Source organism: Pteropus vampyrus, unplaced genomic scaffold (assembly GCF_000151845.1).
Source record: "Pteropus vampyrus isolate Shadow unplaced genomic scaffold, Pvam_2.0 Scaffold1, whole genome shotgun sequence".
Classification (NCBI taxonomy): Eukaryota; Metazoa; Chordata; class Mammalia; order Chiroptera; family Pteropodidae; genus Pteropus; species Pteropus vampyrus.
In genome coordinates, this window is record NW_011888782.1 from 23957067 (window position 1) to 23978220 (window position 21154).

Genomic DNA, 21154 nt, shown 5'->3' on the forward strand with positions numbered 1-21154 from the left:
GACTCTAGAGGGACTTGGCAAACAATTTATATAAAAACCGTAAGTGAGTGGAATTTCTGCTTTGGAAATTAGGTGCTTTAAGGCCAGGGGCCTGGGGGAGGAGAAGAGGCCCAATATACGCTCCTAATTTAGATTCCAAAGCTCAGGATCTGGCCACACAGACCCAGGGTGGGGAGGCAAGAAGGCTTTGAGGAATTGGGGGCAAGGGGAGGGTTGGGAATAATGAGGGGAGAGCAATCGTCCTACACTTTAGATGTCCTGAGTTGCTGGTAGAGGAAAAGGCCAGCTCATGTCTAAAAGATGATATTTGCGTATGTGTTGAATATCACCAATTAGGTGTTATATCAGCCAGGGTCCCCCCAGGAAACAGATGGCACACTCAAATTGGGAAATGGGAGGACAGTTTAATAAAGGAACTATTTACAAAGCTGTGCGAAGGGATTTGGGAACCATATGGGTCTGCTCACTGTGGGCTCACTGAGGCTGGCGAGGAGCGGGCAGCACTCCTAGACCTAAAGGGGGAAAAGGAGGAGGGGAAGGGGAGAGGGGGTGGCTGCTGCAACCTGGAGGCAGAGGAACCTGTAGGACTGGAGCTCACTCTGCTGCCTCCTCTCTCCTCCCTTCTCCCGTCTTCTGCCAGTGCCCTGCCACACACACGCGCGTGCACACACACACACACACACACACACACACTTGGCCAAACAGAGGGAAGGAGTCCCTGATGCAGCCTAGGCACAGAACAGGAGCAGGGGAGAGAGTGGAGGGGCAAATAGAAAGCGTCCAGCGCAGGTGTCAACAAAAGGGAATCCCCCAGTCCACCGCTCCGCCCCTCCCCCCACCGCCCTGCCTCCCCTACCCAGGGCACCAACATAGCTCTCATTAATGGATGCTCACTGTCTGCCAGGCACTGCTCCAGGCCTTTTAAAGATAGTAACTCCTTTAATACTTATATCTGCTGAAGGAGTTAATTTTGCTATTGTCAGTCACTCCCAATCAAGGAAAACTAAGTCAGGCAGAAGTTAAGTTTTTTTCCCAGAGTCAGCTGGTAAGGAGAAGAGCTGGGATTTGAACCCAGGTTGACTGGCTCCAGATGGTTGGTCCTGCCCTTTGATTCCCTTCTCTCCCGAGTCCAGGGATCAGTGTCAGAGAAAGGAGATGGTGGGCACCAGGGACAGGATGGCAGTGCCAAGCCCCAGGCAGCAGGAAAGACCCAGCTTACCACTGAGGAATAACTACACGTGAGCAACAGTGTGAAACCCCTCTCCAGGGAGTAAGTTTGGGCCAAACTTCCCTCGCAGAGGATCTCTGCTAAGAGGGATGGCCAGGCTCTTGGGTGGAGGGATGGCCAGGCTCTTGGGTGAAGGGATCAAAAAGGTGTTCTAGGGACTACTGGCCCACAGGGTGTGGGATGGGGCAGGGTAAGGAAGAAGGGGACTCTGCTGGGCACATACGCTGTGTGGTCACTGCAGCAATGCAGTGGGTTTTTTTGTTATCCCATTCACATACAAGTGAGGAAACTTGAGCAGGAAGTAAATCATCCTACTGTAATTTTCCAGACCTGAGATAAGGTAGTGGCAGTAGGGAGGGACGAGAGGAGGGTTTAGGAGCAAAGAGTCTTAGAGAGGATTGGAAGCCCAGGGGCCCCTAGTCCTCAGGAGGACTGGCAGAATCAACCTTGGGATCACTTACTTGCTGGCCCCAGGTGTCTGCCTCCAGTAGAAGTGATTCTGACTTGCTCTCTCCCCTGGAATCCCTGAGCAGTTCAGCCTTTCGTTTCACAGAAGAGGAAAGTGATACCAAGGAGGTCAGTCAGTGGTGGGTCAGGGACCTGTGAGGGAAGTGGGGTCAGCAGGGCTTGGTGACACAGTGGATGGGTCGCAGGAGAGAGGTAGGAGCTGATTCAGAGGGTACGAGTCAGGCCTCCAGGGTAACTTTTGGTTTGTTCCATAGTAGAAGTTTTAAGGAACGAAAACTAGTTTAAATAAGATTTAAAAAATTTTTATGGACTAGGTAATATTAAACATATTCAATGTTTAAAGATGAAAATAATATAAAAAGGTATATATTGAGAAGCCTAACTCATCATTTTGTGAATTATAGGCAAACTTTTTAATTTATCAGTTTGGTTTATTTTTTCCAGTGTATGTTAATTCTAAGATGGGCAAATATAAGTATATATTCTTATTTCTACTCTCTTTTTTACACAAAAAAGTAACATATTATTACACTGTTTTGCACCTTGCTTTTCTCACTTAAAATCCCTGGAGATTTCTTCACATCAAAAATCTAGAGAAAAATCCTTATTCTTTTCTAGAGCTGCATAGTATTCCATTACAAATATATACCATAGCTTATTTAAGCAGTTTTCCATTGATATTCAGTTGTTTCATGTCTTTTGTTATTTCAAAGAATGCCACAGGAACAATCTCGTGCGTAAGTCACCTTGCACACGTGCAGGTGCCTCCGAAGTCTATTTTTGCTTCTCAATTATCTGAGATGAAGCAGCAAGTTTTACTTTTCAATTTACAGTCTGTCGCAGGTAGATACTTACACAAAATTTAATAAACGTAAATCACTAGAGAAGTGAAAAGACTATGCAAAATACAAGCCCAAATATTTTGTTATTAGATCCAATAGACGTAAAAATTACTCTCAAATTATTATAATTTGTTTTCAAACATTTACTCTCAAATCTCTACATTTATCTTGCCATAGAGTCATTACATTTTGTGGATCAACACTGATGCGTCGACCGTACTTTGAGCAGCACTGGTCTAGACTCTCAGAAATTAGGTCAAAGGATAAATGCCTCTTGTTTTGTCAAATATTATCAGATCCCCCTCTATGGGTTGTACCATTTTGTGCACCCACCAGCAGTATATAAGAGTGCCCCTCCTTCCCACAGCCTCAGCAAGAGTGTGTTGTCTAACTCGGAATTTTGCTGAACTGATAGGCGATCAGAGGTATCTCAGTCTAAATTTTAATTTGCATTGCTTCTATTATAAGTGAGAATAAGTGCTATTCATGTTTTTAAGCCTATTTACATTTATATTCCTTGCCCATTTTTCTACTGGATTATTGATGTTTTTCTTCTTGATTCCCAGGAGTTCCTTACATATTAGGAATATTAACCCCTGGTCTGTAATATGATTTGCAAATATTTTTTCCCAGTTTGTCATTTGCCTTTTGATTTTGCTTGATGCTATTTTGGGGGGGTGGGGGGAAGGGAGAGAGAAAAGGAAGCATGCAGAAGTTTGTGATTTTTATGTAGTTAAATTTGTCAATCTTTTCTTTAATAGCTTCCAGATTTTGAGTCGTGGTTCTCCACTCCAAGGTTATAAAGAATTCTGCCAACATTTCTTCTAGTATTTTGATGATTTCATTCTCAGTATTTAATCTTTTATCTAGCTGGAATTTGTAAAGTGTGAGTAATGGATCCAAATTTATTTATTTTTTTTTAGAAATGGCTATTCACTCGTCCTACGTCCATTTATTAAAATCTTAAGATACCATTTTTATCATTAAAACTAATTTTAAGCCATTTGGGACCCTAATAGAAAAAGCTCTGTAATTTGTCAGTTTTGTGTAGAAAATGATTCCAAGGGAAATTAGCTTTCAAGATATGATCTATAACTTCGTGTTACTAGAGCATAATAAACCCTAAGTAACATAAATAAAATATAAATTTATTTATTAAACAAACTAACCTATGGGGCCGCCGACGACCAAGAGGAACTTGGGAGAAGTGGGCATTGGCGAGGGAGCGCGTAGTGAGCTTGAGTGTTTGCGTTGCAGGTCTTCCCCCAGCCTGTCTCTGGAGCTGGGAGCTAGGACTGCAGAGGGGCCCACCATGGTGGTTCTGGGACCCCTGGCTATCACCCTGTTGCCGCCCAGCCTCGCACTGCTGGTGTTCCACCTCTCCAGCTCCCAGGATGTCTCCAGTGAACCCAGCAGTGAGCAGCAGCCATGCGCCCTGAGGGAACACCCCACCGTGGCCTTTGCAGGTGAGAGCCATTTCCCACTCAGTGTTTTTTGCAATGACCATGTACTGAAGGACTTAGGTAGGACCGCAGGTGGGTTCCTTTGGCTGTTGGCAGTCCTGGGATGATCATTTCCTGTAAGGTACAGAGACTCTTGTTCTGGGGATAGATCTAAGACAGACAGCAGCCGTGGGCTGGAGGGGTCTGATTTTAGTTTCCAGACAGTGCATCTAGATCCTTTGTCCGTGTTTACTTGGGGAGGAAGGGTCTTTCTTTGGGATTCCTTTGCTAGAGAATCAGATGTGGACGCCCTGGGTGGGCTGGCCAAGGGTAAATTGGTTGTCTCAGCTCTAGCTCTTCTGGAAGCATGAGCTCTATTTGTTGGCTTCCAATGGGGGGAAGAATGAAGATGACTCACTTGTTAGAAGTGCCTAGTGATCTCTGGAAATATTCCTTCTGCTCTAAGACGGCTGTAGGGATGCCTGTTTTGGGAGTCTTGGTAGCCCCCAGGGAAAGGGACCCTGATAACTAATAACTCCTTTTCCCTGTCAAGGGAGGTCAGAAGAGTGTCTTACTAAAGTGTTTCCCAAACTGGGATTTGTGAATTACTGGACATATTCTGAAGGGCCCATAAGTTCTTAATAAGAATTTCTAAAATTATTAAATGCATTTGATGATAATCTAAAAGGAAAACAAAACACAAATACTGGAACTTCCTGGATGTTCTCCCATGATCTGTTAGCCCGTCTGGGGGTCCCTGATGATGTTACGATCACATCAACACTTCAGGATCCATTGCCTATGTGGCAGCTCACACTGGCATTTACAAATGTAGTCTCAGGGGTCCCCAGGTTCTTGAGTTTGATAAACATCTGTCCTATTTCCCTTTCATAATAACCCTGGGGGAGAGACAGGACAAAGCTATCACCTTCTTTTACAAATGGGGGTGGGGCTGAGGTTGGAGAAATGCGTCAGCGCCTCCTGACTCACTCCCCATGATAGACTGATCAGGTGTCCTAGGCAGGAGGCTGTCCATCCTGTCCTCTGAGATTCCCACAGACTGTCAAGAGGGTCAAGACGGAAACCAGAGTGGGGAGCTGGTATGAATAGGAGTTGGGGGCTGTGAGGTAGGCGACTTAGGGTGTTTAGAAGTGTGAAATTCCCAGCTGTGGGCTGTATCCTGTCTCCTCTCTCAGAGGGGAGGGTTTCTACCTGTTTTCTCTGTGCTGATTTGTTTGAGCTGAAAGTCAGTCTTTGAAGGCTTAAGTGGATTAAAGTAAATTAGCAATGTCTTTAAGCCTACAAAACGTGTGGTGTACACCCTCAGACTCCTGATGGCTCCTTAGGTGCCGATGGTGGTTGTCACTGAAGGGAAGGACCAAGCAGGGGACAGAGGAGCTGGGTTTTGAGTGCCGAGGGCTATCCTTACATTGGGGGTCACTGTGGCATCTCCTAATGAAACATTTCATGGGATTTGCCCAAAACATTATTGGCCTGGCTGATTCTGGGGACAAGGACGATGGAAGGAGAACTGGGGAATCTGTTCTCCTGTCAGGCTGGTCCATATTGGTGTAAATTGGGCGGCGGGTCAATGGGCGGAGATGTGGGAGATGTGTTCCTTGGGTGCCTAGCTTTCTTGACATTATTTTTGATCTTCACATGTAAATTACTTGAATGAAACTGACTTGCCACCCACCACCCTTCAGAATGAAGAAATGAGGCTCAGGTTAACATAGGTGATTGACATAAGGTCGCCAAGGAATACCTGTAGTCCTGGGCAAGCAGAGATGGTCGGTCATCTTAGACTGACTACCCTGGAGAGTGGCGTCATCTCTGACTTTCCTGCCCAGCCTCCTGGCCTCCAGCAACTCACCTCCTTCCCCATTCTGATGGCCTGGGTTTTCTTATTCATTTGCCAAATTTTTATTGGGCCCTGCTTGACGCCAAGCACGAAGCTGGACACTGCGGGGGCTCAGAGGTGAATAAGTTTCTTTTGAGTACTTGAGTATCTCTTATTGTTCCTTAAAAGTCGCTCCCTTTGGCCCCCAGCACAGTTGGTCCTGGACCAGGACCAGTTCCCTGGTCTCTCCACACCCTTTAGTGCCACTGAGCACACACTAGGGACTCTATTCATTTTGGACGATTGACTATGTTCTGTGTTCCGATTGACTATGTTCTGTGTTCCGGAGAAGTTGCCATAATCCAGCCCAGCACCACTCCCTACCTTCTAGGTTCCCCTCATGTGTTACACCTTATTTCTGACCGATCTGTAGGTTTACAACCCTGTAGCTATGAGTTTTTGTCTCCCCCAACATCTGACTGATCTAAGTATCCTAGAGGAGCCGCCAGTTGCAGAATCTGACATTTTCCTGTTTCGTAAGGTTAAATTTTCTGCTAGGGGTTTCTTTTAAGTGGGATCCTCCTGTGTTTCTCTTTGGCCTGCACGTTATTCCTTTCGCCACAGCATGGCCTTTCTAGGCAGCAGGTAGACACCTGGAAAGATGGAGTTAATACTGACAGTGGTTAATCCACAAAGTGGGTAATTGAATCGACTATACATAATTAAAATCACAGCCGCGTCATGGAGAATGTCATTTTTCTCTTAAAGATGCCGTCCAAAGCCTTCGCTGCACACGGAGCTCAGAACGTGCTTGGTGTTTTAAAGACAGCCTTCCCTCTGGTCCTCTTTGCCTATTTAATCAGAGGAAGCTGGCTCCCTTCCCAAGACAGTTCCCTCAGGATCACTGGGCTGCACATCTCTCCCTTCTCTCCCTTTCCCTTTTGCCCATGTTGGTCCCTTCCACGGTAGGGGAGAGGGACAGAAACCGGAAGGGGCCGCTACCCTCCACTCCCCCACCCCCACCTCCCTACTGTCATCACAGCTCCTGTTCCCTCTCCTTCTCCCCTCCTCCCCGAAGAAGGGCCTGAGTGAAGACGGAGCTGAGAAGTCCCCCAGACGGAGTTCTCCTGGTTAGCCACAGACCAGTCATGCCACCTCTTCCCCTGTTCGGCCGCCCACATCTGGGATACCTCTGTTGGAAGGGAAGAAGGGAATTAAAGTGTGACGCTGTTGCTACTGTTGGGGAGCACCCAGTCTAATGGGGACAAGCAAGCCCCTCACATTCCCTCTCCGCCCCCCACAGAAAACACACTTGCACACATGTGGAGTGACAACAATATACAATGTGAATGGAACAGAAAGGGTAGAGAGAATGTGGAACAAAACATCAGTTGGAGAGGTCATAACCCAAGAAAGCTTCCTGGAGGAAGAGGAACTTTGGCTGGCTTAGTTTCTAAGGTTGTATAATATCCTACCAGGATTTCTGAGGGTGGCTCTGAGGTCAGCTAATAACCCAGGCTACCTGACTCCAGATCTACTCCTTATACTGGTATTGCCCAAATGTCATTGCAACTACGTGATAATTGTTGCCAACCCATAGTCACCTGCTGGGGGCAGAGGCACACCCAAGGGGTTCGCTTCATTTTGCTGCAGAATTTCTTTCTTCTTTTTCTTTTTAATTGTGCGTATTACAGTTTTCTGAAAACCATCCAACTCACAAAACCTCCAGTTCTCTAGCGAGCGATTAAGTGTTTGCCTGTCGTGCAGAAATGAAGGGGTGCTTTTACTCTGCAGTAGAGGGATAATGAGCAATGATTTATTTCCTTTGGATTACACACACACACACACACACACACACACACACACACACACACTCCTCTGGGCCTTTCTGTGAGTCAGTTGCTAATGCACTATGCAGAAAGGCACAGGGCCTCACAGTCCCCCTCATCTTCACCCCCATTAGCATGGATATTCCTCTACCTGAGGCTCTTTCATTACTGGTCAGTTCCCTCCCATCCATGAGCCATCTGTGAGAGAGAGCCATTAAAGGGCTGTGCACCAAGACGCAGGGAGTGGGTCTCCAGAGGGAGGGAAAGAGGAAAGTGGGCTGGGTACTGTTCCCCAGGCATATTCTCCCCAGACCACTGCTGACCCATCCAGAGGGCTGCGAGCTCTCCTCTCTGCCCACCCAATGCCCATGAGAGGCTTTGGCCTTGGCTGGGAAGATCCTTCCTTGCAGACAGGGATAGACACTGACCACTCACCCTCCCTGGAGCCTTGTCTGATAACCTGGTTCTTTCTGTACAGAAGGGAGATGGGGGTTCTATATTCATTCAAATACTTCCAGGTGCTGGGCCAGGCCTGGAGATCCAAGAAGCAAGATCTTCCCTGGCCCCCAGGGCAAACCACTAGTATAGACACCCAGTGTGATGGGGGCTTTTATGGCAGTAGGGCAGATGTCTGTGGGAGCCCTTCCCCCTGGCTTGGGAAGTCAGGGAAGGCTTCCTAGAGGAGGCAGGGTGGGGATGGGGTGAACAGGAACTTCCACTGAGGGAGAACAGAAGTGTAAAAGTTTGCAGGCTCTTGTAGAATAGATCTGGAGAAGTGCACAGTGGTCTAGTTTAGTGGGGCCAGGGTGGAGAGTCTCAGGGGGATGTAAAAGTTGAAGCATCATTCTTTCCATGGGTCACTAAGTAATTAATGTTCCAGGCATATGACTTGGGAGGACAGTTGGGTCGCAACCCAAAGGCCTTCGCAGGAGTTAAGACATTTCCTTTTAAAAAGCTCTAAGCTGGAGAGTAACATAAACAGGTTTGCATTTTAGAAAGATCACTCTGGTTGCCTTGTGGTAAATGAACTGGAGGGGCAGGAGTGGAAGCCAGGCCACTTAGGGGGCTGTTGGCACCATTCCAGGCAAGAGATGCTGGTGGCTTGGATGGGCGGGCGATGGGGTGTAGAGGGCAAGATGGATGGATTTCAGAGACGGTTGTAGAGCAGACAGGATTTGCCAGTGTGTTTGATGCAGCCGGTGAGGGGCTGAGGGAGCCAAGGGTGATTACAGGTCTCCCTCGGAGCAGCTGGGAGCAGGTGTGGCCCCTCTCTGAGGTAGGGAACACAGCAAGAACAGTGACAACACCCCCTAGTTGGCTGCCCACAGGTCTCACTGCACCCTGACTTCACCCTAACTGCAGCCCTTCCATTCTCCTGCCCCATGCTGGTGGTGCAGCAGGGAGCCCCTGGTTCAACAGTAACTGGATGTTTGCCTCTCCCTCCTCCAGACCTGAAGCCCTGGGTCTCTAACTTCACCTATCCTGGAGCCCGAGATTTCTCCCAGCTCGCTCTGGATCCCTCCAGGAACCAGCTCATCGTGGGAGCCAGGTAATGAGGCACAGGCGGGTCTGGGCCAGAAGTGCAGGTGCCTAGAATGGAGTGCAGAATATTATCTGAGATGAGGCTACTGTGGGCATTCTCACAACCTGGGCCCCTGTTCCTCCCTGCCAGGACCTCTCTGTATTTGAATGCCTGTTCCCCACAGATATTCTAGACCTCAGGACCTCCGGACCTCAGGACCTCCGGACCTCCGGACCTCCTGACCTCCGGACCTCCGGCTCTCAGCAAGCCAGTACCTATCTGGCATCCTCCCTGGGAGCTCTGTGTAGAGAAGGTGCTCAGGAGCCCCCTACTGGCCATCTGGCCACCTGCAGCTGCAACCGGATGCAGGCGATGTGGGCTTCTTTGCAGGACCTCACTTCCCTGTTTGCTACCTGACCTCCTTTAGCCCCACTGTCCAAGTTTGGCATCCAAAGGATAATACACTCTAGGGAGGACTTGTGGGGACTCTATGGGGTGGAGTAGGAGGAGATAATTCTCACAAAATCATAGAACATCAGCTCTGGTAGGGAAGGGAGCTTAGAGATGGTTGACTTTAGTGGGTCTCAAAGAATGGTCCCTGGACCATCAGCACCAGCAGCACCTGGAAACTTGTTAGAAATGCAAGTCTTTGAGCTCCACCCCAAACCTGCTGAATCAGAAGCTCAGGGTGGGCCCAGCAAGCTGCATTTCAGCAGCCCCTCCAGGTGAGTCTTAGGTTTGAGAATCGCTGGTCTGATCCAACTGCCTTAATTTAAACATGAAGAGGCAGAGGGCTGGATAGGGGAAGGTGAACATCTCAAGATCACATAGAAAGATGACAACAGGTATGAGGACTAGAACTCAGGTTTCCTAAGCCCAGGACTAGTTTGTTCTGCCAGTCCATGTTATCGCCTCCTACTGCAGTGGTGTTTTTCAGATGCTCCCAACCCCAGAGCTTCTGATTCTGCTGGCCTGGGGGTGGGGGAGGGTGACCACTAGATTGGGCACCTCCCGGTTACACTAGATAGCTGATCATCCTTGACCTCTGGGCTTTCCTGAGTGTCCCTACCCCCTCATTTGTGGTATGAAAAGAAGGGAAGTCAAGGACAGAGCTCTGGACTAGGACCAGATGAGCTTGATTTTTGTCTCAGGTGATCTTCATCTTTGACTTTCCTCATCTGTAAGGACTGGATGACAGTCTCTAGGCTACAAACCTCACAAGGCTATGATGAAGCTGGACTGACAGCATTTTATTACTTTTTTAATTTTTATATTAACTAGTTATATGTGTTATGGTACAACACTCAGAAGGTAAACAGTGAAAAGCAGGGCCGCCGCTTCACACTCGAAGCAAGACCCTTCCTTGGAGGCTTGCCGTGTGACGAGTTTGTGTGTCCTCCCAGAGGTAACTTGTACATATGAAGGTCGGCAAGAATATGGACTTAATTTTTCCAGCTAAGAGACTAAATGTTTTACTTTGTATTTTGAAATAATCATAGATTTACATGTAGTCGTAAGAAATAATACAGTGAGATCCAATCCATATACCCTCGACCCAGGTTCCCCCAATGATAACATCTTGCATAACAATAGTACAAAATTACAATCAGGAAGCTAACATTGGTAAGATCCTTCTCCCTTATTCAGATTCCACCTGCTTTGCGCAGGTTGTTCTAAAAATCCTGATGCCTCCTTCTGAACCTGTGGAAGCATTTCAAAAGCTGCCATTCATTCTGCATTTGCCATGTGCCGGGCACCGTTTTATGTACCATGTATGTAGTAAAGCATCTAAAACATGTAGTCAATCAGGCAGGTAACAAATCATCTAATCTTCACAATAACCTCCAGAAACTGGGTTCTGTGAGTCCATTGTATGGACAAGGAAACTGACACCCAGAAGGGGAGATTTTCTGCCTGTGGTCACACTGCTCTTTCTGACCCATTCTGGGGCTTCCCCCACACAGGTGGAGACACATCTTTTGCTGGGTACTTAATCCTGGCTATGCCCCCAGGGAACAGGGGGGAAATCAGTCCTGGACTTGGCCCCTTGCACCTCTTGGAGCAAATGAAGTGGGTCCTCAATTTTTTCTCTCTTTTCTTCTCTAGGTCACTTTCTTTCCTCCTTCTCTTCTGCCGGCCAGATTTTCCCCTTTTTTTCTGACCTCCTGGGCCTCTGGAATTCAGGACAGGGGACATTTTTTTATTCCTTTGTACCCCGCCTCGTTCCATAAGGGATTAGGGCGGTTCAGGCTACAGAGATTTTTCTCTGTTATCATCTCCCAGAAGAGCAGACTGAGATGTTGTGATGAATGATTTTTGATGGGATAAAAATAAATAAAGTGATGCAATGTTTCCCCTAATTTTTTAAAGCTGTGAGCAGATGCTTGTGTTACCTGAGCAGACAGCTGGGGCAGAGCCATCAGTGGGATCCCATCTGTCTCTTGGCCAGGAAGGTGGGGGTAGGGAAGCTCTTCGGAGCAAGAGACTGGGGAGGGGCAGCAGAAGCCTGGAGCCAAGGTCATTCCGTGAGGTCCACCAGGAGAGCAAAGAAGCTGAGTGGGGCCTGGGCCTGGAGCCCGAGCTGGAGAATAGGAGTCTCCAGCCTGAGATGTCTCCTTCAGGCCCCCGGATTCATTCAGCAGGGCCCCTCCTTCTTCTTCTGGCCCATTCCACAACCTTTCCCCTCGTTTCTCTTCTCAGCACAGCTGAGGTAGGCCAGAACTTTCTAAAGCAATTATTCCTGAAAACTTCAGGAACGAGTAGAGGAATGACCCAAGGAAGATGTAAGAAGGAAAGAAAACTCTTTGGGAAAACCCAAATTTTACATCTGCTTGGCATTAATGAAGCATTTTAACACGCATCACATTATTCCCCTGTCTCCACGGCCCTGGGAAATAAGAAAGACAGGCACATCCACTTTATAGATGGAGACTCGGAGCTGCTCAGAAGGCCCCTAGCAAATGGCTGAACTGGAATTCATTCTCCCTTCTCTGGGAGAGTCACAAGGTCTACTCTGTGATCCTGCAGTCACTTTCGTGTGGCACTCTGACTGGTAGTTCTGCCACCCTCGAGTCCCAGCATAGTGGCCTTGTGGCTCCAGGGTCCAGGCAAAGCAATTCCAGCAGTGCCCGCCACTGTGAGTGCTCAACAAGCAACGGATAGTAGTAGTAGTGGTGAGAGTATTGTCGTTATTATTTAAGGGTTTTTAAAATTCAGACTTTATTTGTTTAGAGCAGTTTTAGGTTCACAGCGAAACTGATAGGAAGGTACAGAGAATTCCCATATACCTGCCACTCCACATGTGTCGTCTACCCCACCGTTAACATCCCCCACCAGAGTGGTGCATTTATTACAATTGATGAACCTGCACTGACACGTCATCATCACCCAAAGTCCATAACTTTTGTTCTGGTTCGCTCTTGGTGGTGTGCATCCTATGGGTTTGGACAAATTTATAATGACATGTACCCATTATTATGGCATCATACGGAGTATTTTCGCTGCCTTGAAAATCCTCTGTGTTCTGCCTGTTCATCCATTCCCTCCTACCACCAACCCCTGGCAACTACCGCTCCAGTTTAACTGTCTCCATAGTTTTGTCTTTTCCAGAATATCATATAGTTGGAATCATACAATATGTAGCCTTTTCAGATTGCCTTCTTTTTCTTAGTAATATGCATTTAAGATCCCTCTAATGTCATGGCTTGACAGCTCATTTCCTTTTAACACTCAATAATGTTCCATTGTCTGGATGGACCACAGTTTATTTATCTAGTCACCTACGGAAGGACATCTTGGCTGCTTCCAAGTTTTGGCAATTACTGAATAAAGCTGCTATAAACATCCATATGCAGGTTTTTGTGTGGACATAAGTTTCCTTATTTAAGATTTCTGAGCAACAGGCTGATATGATGAAAACGGTACTTGAGGAATTTGAGTCTGGCAGCCCTGTACTGGCTGGGCTCTGGGGAAGAGAAATCGCGAGGTGGCAGAGGGCTCAATTTGGGCAAGAGAAGACGCGTGGTCCAGGGAGGTGGACAGGTATCCAGAGTCACTGACTATAGGTAGGAATGAAGGACTTAAGGAAGCACACAGGACTTTAGGGGCCCACAGCATGGGGCCAAGAGATGGCTGGCCTTTATGAGGAAGGGAATAGGTCAGGAAGGTGGGTGAGGGCAGGAGGAAGATGGCCTGTCTGGGTTTCTGCAAGAGCTCCAAGAGACTTTAAGTTTCACAGAAACAGTTTCCACGGTTAGAAAAGGTGGTGGGGGTTCCTCCCTGGGCCTGCCAGGATGGCCAGGAAGCAGAGACAGTGTGGGCTACAGGAGTAGACAAGTCTGGGTTTTAATCCCTCCACTTACACTCTCTGGGTTTTAACTCTTTCACTTACTATCTCTGTGACTTGGGCCATTTACCCAAACTGTTTCCTTATCTGCACAATGGAGTTTTCTCTCTCTACTTCTGGGGTTGTTGTGAAGATTAAATGAGCTAACGGAGGTAAAGCTCTCCCTGGGGGTCGACCCACTGTAGGCACGCTGCAGTCGGCGCTCGGTCCTGGCACCCCCGTGAGGCAGGAGCCAAGAAACTGCTTCCTGGGGAACTGCCTGCAGAACCAGCTTGACTTATGATTTCCATTTTTGTTTTCACAGGAACTACCTCTTCCGACTCAGCCTTGCCAATGTCTCCCTCCTTCAGGTACATTTGTTTCCCTTCCCAGTAATCTCCCTGGTATTTGGGGAAATTACGTAGCCAGGGCAGCGTAAGGAGCAAGATCTGGAATTCACTCCCTCAGGTTGAAAACAGGAGCCCCAGCCTCTTTTCAGTGGCCGTGGACCCTCACTGGTTATTGAGGTTACCGGTGGGAAGACACTTGGAAGTGGGAGTGTGGCCACATCAACATGGAGGCACATACAGGGCTCCCGCATTATGCAAAAGAGCTGCCAAGGAAGAGAGGAAAAGAGCGCCAGAGTTAGTGCGACCAGTTGTCCCTGTCTGCCTAGGACTGAGGGGTCTCAGGATGCAGGACTTCCAGTGCTAAAACTGGGACAGTACTGGGCAAACTAGAGTGGCTGGTCATTCTGAGACCAGTACCTCAATCAATAGGAAGGTCTCTGAGTTCGGGCCTTAAGGGATAATAGGGTGTCCCTATTGCTTTCCTAGCCTGGCTGAGTGATCTCCTTCTAACTCAGCATTTTCACTGAGCTGTGATTGATGTATCTGCTGCCAGAGAGACTCACCAAGCATGATTCCCTAAATGCTCTGGGAGGCATTCTAATGGGACTCTTTGATCCAGAACGTTTATCCCAGATTGAGAAACAGATGCTAAACCATCTCTGCAGAGGCTGAACAGTCCAAAGAAAGGAAGGCCATCTTTTCTTCTTCAGTGAGGGCAGAGCCTCAGTCCTCATGTCTGGGAGGCTTGCTGGTCTCCCAGTGATCAGGCGTTCATTGAGCACTTATTGTGTATCTGAACTGAACTGGGAGCAGAGGGGCGATAACACAAGCAGAATGTTCAACCTGCAAGGCTCACAGTGTAGCCAGGAAGAGATGATGAGTGATACGTATAACTAACTAGAGAACCACACAAGGAGTTAGTCAGATGCTCGGTTATTCGGCATAAGCTTTCACTGTAAAGGGTAGTTGGGGAAGCTGGGGTGCCATTCTAGTCTGGTTCCTTCTATTCTCACCTGAGTCTATACCCCAGGGCCCATTGCAGCTGGTTTCCAGAGGGGAGGTTCAAGGGAGCAGAAAAAGTGTGCCCATCGGAAAGAACAAGAATAAATTGAAAGAAAATGTGATTCATTCATTTATCAGTCTGTCTATCCCTCTGTCCATACACTTACCGGCCAGCCCACCCATTCATACATTCAACCAGCCCCTAATAAACATTTGTTGAATACCTGCTAAAGCCCAGGTCCAGTCCCAGGCATGGCACGAGGCGTCTGAGATCCAAAAGTGAATCAGGCTCTGTCCTTTGCTTCAAGGAATAAGCACATAAGAGATCGCAAATGATTTCCTTTTCTGGACGGGACCCGTGTGATATGTTCCTGGGGCCTGGGCTAGAGCAAGGCAGAGGAAATCCCCAGAGGAAATCTGATGGCCTGCCAGTTCGGTCACAAACAGCCTGTTCAGAGACTATAGAAATGAAGCCAAGAAGCCAAACCCAGCAGATCAGGGGCTGTCTGGGAAAGCGTGTGCAGAGGCGATTCAAAGTGGGTGGGAGAAAGTGGTTCCAGGGATTCTGTCCTGAGCTCAAGCAGCTGGCTTTTTATTAGGTTCCCGTGGTCTGCAAAAGAAGGCCTTCTGGGAGCAGCAAAGGGTCCAAAAAGGGATAGCAAGACAGAAGCAGAAATAATGGCAGTGCTATGGGAAACATGCATGCAGACCCAGAAGCACATTAGGCTCAGCACGGTCTGCAGAGCTTCCCAGAAGTCCTTGGGCTTGAGCTTAAAGGTTGGGGGTTGGCCAGGCAGGTAAGGTAGAGACACAGACGTGTAAAATAGCATGGAGCACCAGGCGGCCCAGTGTAGAGGAAACGAGGTGTGAGAGGGATGAGGGTGAGAGACGAGGCGAAGGAGAGAGAGAGGCCACGTTGTAGAGGGTCTTCTTGCTGACAGAGGGCTCCATGTTTTATTCTGAAGGCAGTGGGGGCTCCTTAAAGGGTTTTAAGCAGGGAAGTGGCATGAACAGATTTGGTGTTTAGATCACCTTGCCCAGTGCAGAGAATGGATTGTTGGAGAAGCCAGTTAGGAGACAACTGTAATATCTAGGCTAGTGATGGCGAGAGTTGAACTAAGGCAGTGGTCTGGGAAAAGAGAGGAAGAGGTCTTCAGGTGGCAGAATCACACAGGGTCACTGTACAACACAGCTCCATGGAGCACCAAGCACACTCTCTCTTGCATGAAAATGACCCCTGGAGTTGGGGAGGCTGGCAGCTCTGGAGGTTTCAGGCACAATGGTGTGATCCAGGTTTCTGGCTTGCATAGTTGGGTAGCATAGATCAGGATGGGAATCGAGTTAGCCTGATTCTAGAAAGTGCTTCTCCCTTGGCTGCCCACTAGGATCATCAGGGGACCTTTGAAAAACACTGATGCCTGGGTCCCACCTTCAGAGATTCTGACTTAATTGGTCTCTGGTCCAGCTGGGCACTGGGATTTTTAAAAGCTCCCTGGTGGTTTCCAGTGTGCACCCAAATTTAGGAACCTCTGCTCTTGGTTGTCAAGAGGGCCTTTTCTACAGATGCTGCCCAACTGGCCCACAGGTGCTTATCAGTTGATAAGACTCATCAGCTTGATGAGAGGCCTGGTGTGTCTGGTTCATCCAGCTCCATGCTGATCTGGTTTCAGCCATGGGAAGGCATCTTATGTGAGCCCCATAACTTGGGTCAGGGGCTCCACTTCAAGGGGTTCTCTGAAGGGCTCTGCAAACCAGCTACAGTGCACCAGGAATTGGTTTGACTCTCCCAGGGTGTCTCTATGGGGCCTAACCTCTGGAGTTCAGACTGAATTCTTTGTAACAGAGCTAGGAGAGAAATACATTGCATGTCCACATCCCCACCATAGTAGGTACCATCTGGCCACAGAGGGGAAAGACTGAGAGAGAAGTTGAAGTAGGCTGTCCAGCATTCCCTTGACTAGGCTGGTCCCCTAGTCTGTTGTCAGGCCTGGTGAGAATGTCCTGACTTTTGACGGTAAAAGCCCAACTTCATTTAGCAAGTGCCCCTCCATTGCTCTATCTGGGGCTTTGGGTCCTTTCAGTCTTCAACATCTGCTATCACAAGTGGCTCATAGCAAACGGAATAGCAAATGGAGTTTAAATGAGCTGCACCAGTTTGCCAATGGAGGACCATGCCCCCGCCACCACCCCAGCTCAGCTGCCTTTACTCTCCACACTGCCTGGGGGCAGGCTCAGTGTCACTCTCCATTACAGCTGGCTGATGCTCCACTGATCCTCCCACATGGCCCCAGGGTATGATTTAACCAAACTTAAAAACTCAGTGCTTTATTGATAGTTTAAATAATTAACATCTCTCAAAGAAAAATCTAAATGCAAACAGTTATGAAAACCTATAGCCATTAAAAGGACTTCTAAGTACCTAACCCTTATTAAATAATTTATGTAAACTATGATCCTTATGGAAAATCAAAATACCCAGCCTCCTCAGTTCTTGAAGCCCCTAAGGGAAAGGAATTGCAGGTAGCAGCACTGGGTTGGGGTGGGGGTGGGGGTGGGGTAGGATGTGTACACACACACACACACACACACACACACACACACGAATGGGGAGGGGAAATCAAATCAGCTCACCTGTGATGTTTATTTATCAACGTAACTGAATAAACTGGTTTTGGGAAAGAAAAGGTGGCAAGTGGTCAACCGTGTCAGGGGGCTATGTAATGAGCTAATTTGGGTTTGGCAATTAGGAGCTGGTGAGCGGCCAGGGGGTGACGTGGCTGGAGGCCTAACTGCAATGGATTTATGATCTCGGGCTGCCAGATGTCCAGAAAGTGCAGAAATGGGGGCAGTTGTGCACATATGCAGCAGAATGCACATGGGGCTTTGTCTGAACCTGGGCAGACGCTGAGGGTGATTCTGAGCTCTCTTCTAGTTGTGGCCACATTCTCCAAGTTAGTCTGGCAGTTCTGGAGTTGTCTGAAATCTGAACTCTGCTAAGTGGTGGACTTAATGCTCAGAAGATGTTTTAATGTTCAGCCATCGTCTCTGATATCTAAGGTTATTGCTGAGTCTACAAGGAGATTATGCGGTTCCTGGCTGTCTACCTGCTTTCTTCCACAGCCAAAAACCACACAATTACTCTGTTACTAGACTTTGCCCGCCTGGAATTTCTGGGACAGTCCTAGTGTAAAGCATTACATGTGGCAGATTGATCATACATGTCTATCTCCACTCCTTCACAAAACCCTGCTAAAAGGACAGTGAGAAATATTAAATGGTACAGATGCACAATGACAAGAGAGAACAAGAGAGACATCAATGAAGAAAAGATTAAATATATTCTGGGGAGATAGAGAGGGGATAGAAGCATTAACTACTTTAGCAAAGCAAAATAGTTTACAGAGGGGGATATGACAGAGAAGCAAGCAGACCCCGCAGATGGCTCAGAAATTGAGGTGTTGGGGGTTATTATGGAACGTGAGGATGAGGTACAATGCTAAAAGGGGGAAATGGTTGAAATTCTCTAAATTCTCTAGAACCCAGGTCTCCTGTCCCATCCCACACAGTGATCCCTTTCTCCATTTTACCCCTCCTTCAACAAAGGGAGACTAAGACCCTGTCTTTAAAAACCCAACAGGCGAGGCTCCAGATTTGGAAAGTACAGGAAAGATGGGGGCACTGATGGGGTCTGGGCTAGAAAAATGTTGCTCCCCCTTCTTTCTCTGTGCAATTTATTTATGGAAGAAATCCGGTTACTTGTCTTACAGAGTTTCCCACAGTCTAGATTTTGCTGATTGCAAGTCAAGTGGTATAACTTAACATTTTCCTCTATTCTCTGAATCATCTGTAAATTGATTGTTAGATCTAAAGACTTTATTTAGTTTAGATTCCAGCAAGATTACTTTATAAGTGTTATTGTATACTTTTTAATGGAGGTACATACTATCTGATTTTCTGTTTTGTTTTGTTTTTTGGTGGGGGAGGAGGTAGTTAGCAGCCATTGATGATTGTTTCCCAGATTATTAATTCTTTAGGTGTTACAATGTATTAGCTGGACTACTCCTGCAAAGAGAAACTGCTCATCCACTATTTGGTTACCCAATGATACAGTCATATAGGAAAGGCAGGATAAATGTTTGATACTCAGTTTTCAAATAATGAGCTGGTTTGTTAGTATCTATCAATGGCGACCAATTAATTTTATTCTTTTATTATTTTTATTATTATAGACTTATGGCTTTAAAACATTGTTATTATCTATCATTGCGGTTATCTTTTATGACTACCCATCTTTTGCCCATCAGGGTCTTCTTCAAGTTGGTTCCTGGGTCCTTTGACATGATGACACTAATCACCTTGGATTATATCCTTGCTATTTTGTGTAAGGAAATGTTTCAGGCCCACCTTGTACTTTCCTAATGCCAGACCTGGAATCAACCATTTCTCTAAGAAGTCTTGGTTCCTTTTAGTGTGAAATGGTTAGTGATTTATTTTCAAATATAAACAAGGAGCCCCAAATCACCAGACATTCGAGGAAGGCCTCTAAAGTGGAAGACAGAGATCAAAACAAACAAACAGAATGAAGGCAGCTGTAAGGAACAGGGATGATGCAAGAAATAAAAGAAAACATTTAAAAAAATTAATTAGAAAAAACTAACTAGACTCTCCAGAGATATAAAACTATTTTTTATTTATAAAACAATAAATTAAAATTATGGAAATTAAAAATGTGACTGGGGAAATACATTTTGAATTTAAGAGATAAAGTTGAAGAAAACTCTCCCAGAAACTAGAACAACAACAACAAAAACAAGACATGGAAAAAAGAGAGAAATAACAGAAAATGAGAGGATCAGTGCACAAGGGCTAATGGTATATTGGATTAATAAGAGTTGCAAAAAAGAAAACAGAGGAAAAGGTGAGGAAGAAATTAATGACAAAATAACATAAGAAAATTTACCAAAACAGAGGATGAGTCTTCACCCTGAAAGAGCTGACCGAGTTCCCAAAAGAGACCTTCACTGAGGCATGTCAGTGTGAAATTCAGGCTTCTGTTATTAAAGAGAAGATCCTAAAAGCTTCTAGGGCCTAAAGAAAAAAGAAGAAGAAAATGGTCACTACAAAAGGTGAGGAATAAGAATTTTATCAGACTTCTGAATAGCAACACTGAAATCTAGAAGACAATGGAGTTGAATAAATGCCTTTAAAATCCTGAGTGAAAATTATTTTCATCCTAGAATTCTCTATCAAAACTGTCAATCAAGTATGAAGATAGAATGAACCAGAGATGCAAGAATTTTTAAAAATTGATCTACCATATTCCTTTTCATAGGAAGATACTGGAGATGTGTTCCACCAAAATAAACAAATAAATCAAGAAAGGAGGAATCATGAGAATCAGTGAGCGTAAAGGAGAGAAGATAAGTCCCAGGTTAATGGACAACTAGGAGGCCTCAAGGGCAACCAGTCCATACTGAGGCAGGAGGAAGAGGATGAGAACTCATATATTATCTGAACCACTTGTATGCATATTTAGCAAATGATATCAAGAGGGATTTGGGGAAAAATTAGTAATTTGAATTACAAAACAATTAAATGAAGAAAATCAAGACGATTATTCAGTTCAGGAAAACCCAAGAGTTGATCAAGAAAGGAAACCTTCTCAGAAGAGGCATATTTCCTTGATTTTAGAAGCACATGTTTATACACTTTTAATGACTCTGAAATGAGGCCATGTCTTTCTATTGAAGGCATCTTATAGTCTCTGTCAGCCAGACTGCTGTTTTGATGGAGTTGTCATTGCCTATGCTTGAACTTGGTCATTATTCCTGGTGTTTTGATTCTACAACACCAACCAGTTGACATTAGAGTCCACAAACCATTTTAGGATCATATGTGGAAGAAATAGTGTTCCTGGGTTGTCAGAATATCTTCTGGGAATATCTTCTGATAAGATAAAGAAAGTGCCAGCATCCGAACTTGCAGAATGGGGTCGATAGCTTGGAAGACAATTCTGGAGACCAGAGTGGAATACTATTTAAGAATTGCTATATCACTTACACTCTGGGTGGTTCAAAAAATGATGCTCTAAAACAAGCAAACAAATGACGACAACAACAACAACAATGAGCACTGAAAACTGAATAGAAGAGTGATTCAGAAGAGATGAACTATGAGTTCGAAGAAGGTTTAAGGATACTTAATTTTGCTTACATTTTTCTTCTTTGTATGCATAAGGCTGGTATATGATAAAAAATATATGTCTGAGTAAAAATACTGTCAATAAATTTACATTAAAATTTTAAGT

At 46.2% G+C, this 21154-nt stretch overlaps 1 protein-coding gene across 3 annotated transcripts in view; it reads left to right on the forward strand.

Moving 5' to 3' along the window:
• SEMA5B (semaphorin 5B) overlaps positions 1-21154 on the forward strand; it is a 123019-nt gene that overhangs the window by 80327 nt on the left and 21538 nt on the right. For all 3 annotated transcript variants that reach the window (XM_023520555.1, XM_023520500.1, XM_023520522.1), the window contains exons 2-4: positions 3796-4004; positions 9099-9198; positions 13821-13866. In XM_023520555.1, coding sequence (XP_023376323.1) covers positions 3851-4004; positions 9099-9198; positions 13821-13866 — 300 coding nt within the window. In that variant the 5' untranslated portion in view covers positions 3796-3850. The remainder of the gene's footprint in view (positions 1-3795; positions 4005-9098; positions 9199-13820; positions 13867-21154) is intronic.